At 43.6% G+C, this 8743-nt stretch overlaps 1 protein-coding gene across 1 annotated transcript; it reads left to right on the top strand.

The window, feature by feature from the left end:
* Positions 1 to 6543: 6543 nt before the first annotated feature.
* On the top strand, positions 6544 to 8679 carry LOC135566236 (zinc finger protein 84-like; the record flags this gene model as incomplete). Its single annotated transcript, XM_065014026.1, has 3 exons — positions 6544 to 6567; positions 6676 to 7716; positions 8219 to 8679. Coding segments are annotated over exons 1-3 (1526 nt in total), but the record flags the coding sequence as incomplete, so codon positions are not given.
* Positions 8680 to 8743: the final 64 nt, after the last annotated feature.

The following is an 8743-nucleotide window of genomic DNA, read 5'->3' as shown; positions in this document are numbered from 1 at the left end:
TACCCATCACAGACTCAATGGTAACCTGGTTTATCACCTGTCCAATCCCTTATAGAGGGATTCCTTACGATACCCAGACAGAAAAATACCATGATTTGGGGGAAATTCACAAAATATAATCCATAGAATAAAACATTAACACCTTCCTAATATTGAGTTGCACCCCATTTTTCCCTCAGAACATCCTCAGTTCGTTGGGACTCTACAAGGTGTCGAAAGTATTCCACAGGGATGCTGGCCCATGTTGACTCCACAAGGTGTCGAAAGCATTCCACAGGGATGCTGGCCCATGTTGACCCCAATGCTTTCCACAGTTGTGTCCAGTTGGGTGGATGTCCCTGCTTATAGAGTATATTATGTACAACTATATAAATATATATACACTACGTTTCAAAAGTTTGGGGTCACTTAGAAATGTCCTGTTTTTGTTTTTATAAGAAAAGCACAATGTTTGTCCGTTAAAATAACATCAAATTGATCAGAAATACAGTGTAGACATTGGTAGCTGGAAACGTCAGATTTGTAATGGAATATCTACGTAGGTGTACAGAGGCCCGTTATCAGCAACCATCACTCCTGTGTTCCAATGGCACATTGTGTTAGATAATCCAAGTTTATCATTTTAAAAGGCTAATTGATCATTAGAAAACCCTTTTGCTATTATGTTAGCACAGCTGAAAATGGTTGTTTTGATTAAAGAAGCAATAGAACTGGCCTTCTTTAGACTAGTTGAGTATCTGAAGCATCAGCATTTGTGGGTTCGATTACAGGCTCAAAATGGCCAGAAACAAATAACTTTCTTCTGAAACTCGTCAGTCTATTCTTGTTCTGAGAAATGAAGGCTATTCCATGCGAGAAATTACCAAGAATCTGAAGATCTTGTACAACACTGTGTACTATTCCCTTCACAGAACAGAACTGGCCCTAACCAGAATGAAAGAGGAGTGGGAGGACCCGGTGCACAACTGAGCAAGAGGACAAGTACATTAGAGTGTCTAGTTTGAGAAACAGACGCCTCACAAGTCCTCAACTGGCAGCTTCATTAAATTGTACCCGCAAAACACCCGTCTCAACATCAACAGTGAAGAGGCGACTCCGGGATGCTGGCCTTCTAGGCAGAGTTCCTCTGTCCAGTGTCTGTGATCTTTTGCCCATCTTAATCTTTTCTTTTTATTGGCCAGTCTGAGATGTGGTTTTTTCTTTGCAACTCTGCCTGGAAGGCCAGCCAAAAACAAGGACATTTCTAAGTGACCCCAAACATTTGAACGGTGATGTGTGTATATATATATATCTATATATATAAAAATGGCCAAATCAAAAATGGTTTGTTTTTTGCTTTGTAGCACTTACAGATGAAACATGGGGTTTTAAATTAGGCCAAAATCTAATAAAGTTGATCAGTTATTTCTCAATGATGCTTTTAGAGATGAATCTCAAACAAATGTAAACAATCCTTCCTCCAAATGACTGTTCTATGGATGACATTTAGTTACCACCCCAAAACCCCCACTGGACACCGGTTGAATAAACGCTGTTTCTACGTCAAACGCCACCGGGTCTGTGTCACACCAAACGCCACCGGGTCTGCATCAAACGCCACCGGGTCTGCGTCACGCCAAACGCCACCGGGTCTGCGTCACGCTAAACGGCACCGGGTCTGCGTCACGCCGAACGCCACCGGGTCTGCGTCACACCAAACGCCACCGGGTCTGCGTCACACCAAACGATGAGCGTCACGGACACAGGTAATCTTCCATTTCAGTTGCTCCACCTCAACACTTAACGCCACCCCAGTAACCACTCATTTCAAAGGCACCCTGCTCCGGAGAGCAAGGTAAGTCACAGGTCTTGTCCCGAGCGCATGACGCGGACCACCTTTTCCTTCTGGGCGGAAGAAACACAGGAAATCATCAGAAGTCCACTTCTAGCTACCTTCATTGATTTAACAGTACCCAAATGATTTGTATGCGTTATGTGCGTTTTGCACCCCCGACATTCCGACCTGAAGATCACTGACATGATGATTTGAGCTCGTATTTTCCCAGTTGTTTTGAACGTGACATGGGAACTCTGGGAAAAAAAGGTCAAATCATGACGTCAGTGATCTTCAGGTCGGAAAGTCTGTGCTCTAAGAGGAGGCCCAAGTTTCCGATTTGGAATTCCAAGTTGGATGACCATTCATCAAGTGATTTTTCCCAATTGTCTTGAACGCACTGAAGTCGGAGGTCGGAGATTCCTGAGTTCCCAGTTGTCTTGAATGCAGCATGAGCCCATGTCGTCAACCAAGCGCACCTGTATGTGTGATATCAATGAAATAGATTAGACTGCCTGTTATCTTTCCAAGGAAATTAACTTAAATATGATTAGACTATAGTTTACAACAATATGCCCGGAAATGAATATTGATCACCAATATTTGCTCAGAGATGCCGAAATATAACATTCAATATAAATACCAATGGCCTAATACACTGGGCCACATGAGAATCTCTGGTAATTTACCTATTTAGGTTACTTCTGCACATTTTGATATTGCCTACGGGCAGGGTTTTTTATTTGTTATATTTATTTCACCTTTATTTAACCAGGTGGCCAGTTGATAACAAGTTCTCAATTACAACTGCGACCTGGCCAAGATAAAGCAAAGCAGTTCGACACATACAACGACACAGAGTTACACATGGAGTAAAACAAACATACAGTCAATAATACAGTAAAAAAAACAAGTCTATATACAATGTGAGCAAATTAGGTGAGAAGGGAGGTAAAGGCAAAAAAGGCCATGGTGGCAAAGTAAATACAATATAGCAAGTAAAACACTGGAATGGTAGTTTTGCAATGGAAGAATGTGCAAAGTAGAAATAAAAATAATGGGGTGCAAAGGAGCAAAATAAATTAATTAATTAAATACAGTTGGGAAAGAGGTAGTTGTTTGGGCTAAATTATAGGTGGGCTATGTACAGGTGCAGTAATCTGTAAGATGCTCTGACAGTTGGTGCTTAAAGCTAGTGAGGGAGATAAGTGTTTCCAATTTAAGAGATTTTTGTAGTTCGTTCCAGTCATTGGCAGCAGAGAACTGGAAGGAGAGGCAGCCAAAGAAAGAATTGGTTTTGGGGGTGACTAGAGAGATATACCTGCTGGAGCGTGTGCTACAGGTGGGAGATGCTATGGTGACCAGCGAGCTGAGATAAGGGGGGACTTTACCTAGCAGGGTCTTGTAGATGACATGGAGCCAGTGGGTTTGGCGACGAGTATGAAGCGAGGGCCAGCCAACGAGAGCGTACAGGTCGCAATGGTGGGTAGTATATGGGGCTTTGGTGACAAAACGGATAGCACTGTGATAGACTGCATCCAATTTGTTGAGTAGGGTATTGGAGGCTATTTTGTAAATGACATCGCCAAAGTCGAGGATTGGTAGGATGGTCAGTTTTACAAGGGTATGTTTGGCAGCATGTGTGAAGGATGCTTTGTTGCGAAATAGGAAGCATGGGATAAACAAACGTACAGTCAATAACACAATAGAAAAGTCTACATACAGTGTGTGTAAATGAAGTAAGATTAGGATTGGGGTTGGGCGGATTACTTGAAAAATTTAACCTGTTACTGATTACAGTTACATGAAAAATGAAGTAATTGTTAACGTAATCCTTTGGAAATGAGTAACGTAATCTGATTACAATTGGATTACTTTCCCTTCTTAAACACCCAGATATATTTTTAAACGTTTTAAAAACATTCACTTAATATAGTGTAACAGTATAACTTTAGACCGTTCCCTCACCCATACTCGGGCGTGAACCAGGGACCCTCTGCACACATCAACAATAGTCACCCACGAAGCATCGTTACCCATCGCTCCACAAAAGCTGCGGGAACAACTAATTCAAGGTCTCAGAGCAAGTGACGTCACCGATTGAAACGCTATTTAGCGCGCACCACCGCTAACTAAGCTAGCCGTTTCACATCCGTTACTCTAGCATTTTGTTGTAGTTGTTGTAGTATTTTCACAATGGGGACTAGTGTGAGAGCATAGTCTAAAGATCCTGAAATTCACATGTTCTATTCTAAAAGCATAGTTACAGGTAGGACTCCATACTAACATTTTCAGTTGGTGGCATCAGCCCGTGATTTGGTCGTATCACAATTGGGTACTGTTAAATCAATGAAGGTAGCTAGAAGTGGACTTCTGATGATTAGAAGCCTCCTCATCTTATGGAGTCATTTGGAAGTGTTCTAGAACAGGCCTACTAGAATGTTGTGATGCAACAAATAAACGATGTATTCTAACATCATGTCCAAGCACCAATGCATGATTCCAGAAATGTTTGTGCAAACAACCTGTGATTAACGTTCGTTTTTGTTTTGACAATTGAGCAATTGCTGCTATTATTATTATTATTTATTTTTTCATCAATAGAGATTAATTTTCCTACATATTTTTTGGGCACTTATATCACCTAGACTAATTCATTTGAGGCTAATCCACCACCTGAGGAAGTGGTTAGCTGAATTGCTAACTCTAAATACAGCCTAATATCACTGATAGTTACCCATGTAATTGATATCTAACAGATGGCTACATTTAGTGTATAGGCCTATACACCCACCTTGAATGACCGACACCCACCTTGAATGACCGACGTGAGTGGCCTTTGCTCATTATTAAATACAATTCAGAACAGAAAGCTCTTTTCTCTCCAGCAGAAACAACACTGGTTGATCCTTTTCTCTCCAATAGAAACAACACTGGTTGATCCTTTTCTCTCCAATAGAAACAACACTGGTTGATCCTTTTCTCTCCAGCAGAAACAACACTGGTTGAGTAAGTGAGTGAAACTGCACTGCTTGAAAGACCTCTACTGAACCATCTTTGTGTGTGATATAACCCGGGATGAATTAAACTTGAATGAAAAAGCCTACGAGAATATAAAGTTATTTTAAATTACAAACCGGGTATTTTGGGTCCTGGATGCTGATTGGCTGAAAGCGGGGTGAACAGGCAGTGGCTCGGGTTGTTGATGTCCTTGATGATATTTTGGGCTTTCCTGTGACAACGGGTGCTGTAGGTGTCCTGGAGGGCAGGTAGTTTGCCCCCAGTGATGCGTTGTGCAGACCGCACCACCCTCTGGAGAGCCCTGCGGTTATGAATGAGTGTAGGGTTAGTCGGAAGGGTTTTAAAAATATATTTTATTGGATTATTTTCTAATTTCCCTCTTTTCCCGTTTTGTATCACAAAGTATCATGGATTTATATTAAAGTCCAGTTGGGGTCGGTAATGCAACATATTGGATGCCAACCGGCGTTAGATCCCAAAGAAGAAGAAGAAGAAGAAGAATGCGACGTCATCGAACTGCTGCCAGTAGAATTGTGGTCAAAATGTAAACATCAGAAGGAAAATCACAGACTATATGAACAGAGTTATTAAAAGCAGCCAGGTATATTATAAATACATATATAGACCATGTATATTCGCTTTGTAGATAGGCATAGTCAGCGATATAGCTGCTAGATGGCTAGGTCCACATGGGTAGCTAGCTAAGTTAGCACATGCTGATCTAGCTACGCTAACGTGTAGCTGCTTTGTACACCGCTATCTAGCTAGATCTTTGTTTATTTTATACTGTAAGATGAGGTTTATTTTCCCAACTTTGCTACACGTTCAAGCTGTGAATGTGTATTTCCAGGATCTGTAAATCGATTGAACTGATTTGGGTCCCCTACACAACGTGAACAGAATAGCTAGCTAAGCTAAGTAGTCAGCTAACTTGCTAAACGGCTAACAAAGCGACCGTCACGTCCCAGGCTTCTTTGTAGACGGCTGCCAGATCTCCCAACGCCTGGTGACGTGTTTTAAATATCAGCTAATGAGGACATGAAATTACAGTGTTTTGATGTATACATCTTTTTTTACAGGTTCTCTAAAGTCCTGCCATTGACTGCATTGTCGTTGTTGCCACATGAGCAGGACAATATGAATCCACTCAGTTCAGAGAAGGAAACGTTGATTGATGAAATTGAACAGAGTTTATTCACTTTAACCGTGGACAATTTACGCTACCTGTGTGAACGTCATGGCAAAGATGGATCTGAAATTAAAGGGATGAATCATCGCTTATTAAGGCGTAAAGTCATGGAGGAAATGTGGGACAATACGGATTCAATCAAATCAGAGGAGCAGGGAATGTCTTGGTTAGTCCAACTGAAAGAGGACATCAGAAGGATGCTGGAGGATGCTAGTGGGGCACAAATTAGTCCCAGCAAGTCCGATGATGATGATGCTATCGACTATGACGAAGAATGCGACAAGGAGGACAGCGATTGGTTGCCTAGCAATGGACTGAAGGCGGAACACTTGAGTTCCAGCCAATCCGATGACGACACTGCAGACTGCGACAAAGACTCGGACGGGAGGACAAGGATTGGTTGGCTAGCGATGGGCTGAGGCAGAGTCAGATCCAGAGAGGCACACTCCAGAGCAGAGAGTTAGAGAGGTGAGTATTTATTTTTCCAGTCATAAAATTATTCCTTGACCTCCTTCTATAAATGCATTGGAGGAGAAGATTCAAGGTTCATCCTCTTGTAATTTCTCCTCCAATGTTTTTTGAAAGGAGTCAAAGGAATCAAGGAAAGACTTTTGAGAGTATTACCCTGATTAAGTCTGTCTCTTTTTTAAAGGATTTCCAGGACAAGCCTCCCCCGCCCCCTCCCCGCCCAGAGTCCCCAGGTCGTGCCTTTCCCAGTAGTATCTTACTGCAGAGTCAGAAGAGGGTGTCTGTGCGGCTGGTCGACTGCAGGAAGACACCGGGGCAGAGTAGCCATATAATACACAAGACAACACAGACGGGAGAGAAACCCCACAGCTGGTCTAATGCTGAACAACACAAAACCCTCTCAGGAGACAGGCCTGGCTCCCATATCTGTGATCACTGTGGGAATAATTTTACCACAGCAAGAAGTCTACAACTACACCTACAGAACCTGAAGAGATTCAGTGATACCGTCACTGCAGAGAAACCACACGTGTGCTCTGAATGCGGAAAGGGATTCTCTCAGGCCTACAGTCTTAAGATACATTGGAGAACTCACACTGGGGAGAAACCGTACATTTGTTATCAGTGTGGGAAGGGTTTCACTGAATCTGGAACCTTAAAGAGACACATCAGAACTCACACGGGAGAGAAACCTTTCCATTGCCCTCGTTGTGGGAAGGACTTTATTGAATCTGGAGGCTTGAAGAAACACATCAAAAGAGCTCACCCAGGAGAGGAGGTCGTTGTCCCTCAGAAGAGCATCCATACAGGAGAGAAACCTTACCATTTCTTCTCTGACGACTGTGGGATGAGCTTTGCTACCTCACGCGAACAGAGACTACAACAGAGAAAACACACAAGAGAGAAGCTTCGCAGCACGCCTAACGCTAAGCAACGCAAGGAACCCCTCTCAGGAGATGGCTCCCATATCTGTGATCACTGTGGGAAGAATTTTACCACAGCAAGAAGTCTAAAACTACACCTACAGTACCTGAAGAGATACAGAGATAACTTGACTGGAGAGAAACCACACGTGTGCTCTACATGCAGAAAGGGATTCAGTGAGGCCGGCAGTCTTAAGAGACACCTGAGAACTCACACTGGGGAGAAACCGTACGTCTGCATCATTGTGGGAAGGACTACAATGATTCTGGAAACTTACAGAAACACATCAGAACCCACACAGGTGAGAAAACCTTACCACTGCTCGGATTGTGGGAAGAATTTCCGTGTAAAAATAAGCCTGAAACATCACCAGGGAAATTGTTCACACAGACCACCCTCACCGCTGTGGTCAATGTAAGAAGAGTTTCATAACTGCAGAAAGACTGGAATCACACATTAAGACTCGACACCCGCCTAGTGATCCTCTGAAGAACCCACACGTGTGCTCTGAATGTGGAAGGGGATTCAGATATGCCGACAATCTTAAAATACACCTGAGAATCCATACTGAGGAGAAACCGTACGTCTGCCCTCGTTGCGGTAAGGATTTTACCCAATCAGGACTCTTACAGAGACACATGAGAACTCACACGGAGAGAAACCCTATCACTGCTCAGTGTGCGGGATGAAGTTCCGTCATACAATCTCGTTAAAGCAGCACCACCTGAAGAACCACAAGGGGAGACACTGGGTCCGTCCGTATGCACCAAGGCCCTCTTCCATGCCCCCACTGTGGGGAGAAGTTCTCTACCAAGGCTCTTCTGAAGGATCACATTCAGAAGACCCACAACAGCCGTGTCCACTGCCCACAGTGCGACAAGACCTTCTCCACTAAACGTAATTTACTAGTCCACCAGAGGAAGCACACTGGAGAGAGGCCTTACCTTTGCCCTCAGTGTGGGAAGAGTTTCTCCCTGACAGGGAGTTTAAAACTTCATCTCCGGATTCATGCGGGTGAGAAACCTTACTGCTGTACTTACTGTGACAAGAGCTTCACAAGTAAGAGCCACTGCACTCTTCACCTGCGAATCCACACTGGAGAGAAACCGTACCAATGCCCTGACTGCGGGAGGAGGTTTCGTGATGGGAATGTCTTGAAAAACCACCGGCGGACCCACACAGGAGAGAAACCGTTCCAGTGCCGCTTGTGTGATAAAGCCTTCGCTCAGTTGAGCAGTCTGAAGAAACATCAGGAGACACACAGGCAAACTCAGCCTGTCTCTGTCCCAAGACTCCCTAATCCCTACCCACCACCCAATCAGCATGTC

The sequence above is a fragment of the Oncorhynchus nerka genome, unplaced genomic scaffold, assembly GCF_034236695.1.
Source record: "Oncorhynchus nerka isolate Pitt River unplaced genomic scaffold, Oner_Uvic_2.0 unplaced_scaffold_6547, whole genome shotgun sequence".
Lineage (NCBI taxonomy): Eukaryota > Metazoa > Chordata > Actinopteri > Salmoniformes > Salmonidae > Oncorhynchus > Oncorhynchus nerka.
The sequence above is the reverse complement of the archived record's forward strand: the minus strand, read 5'-3'. Positions and strand labels throughout refer to the sequence as shown.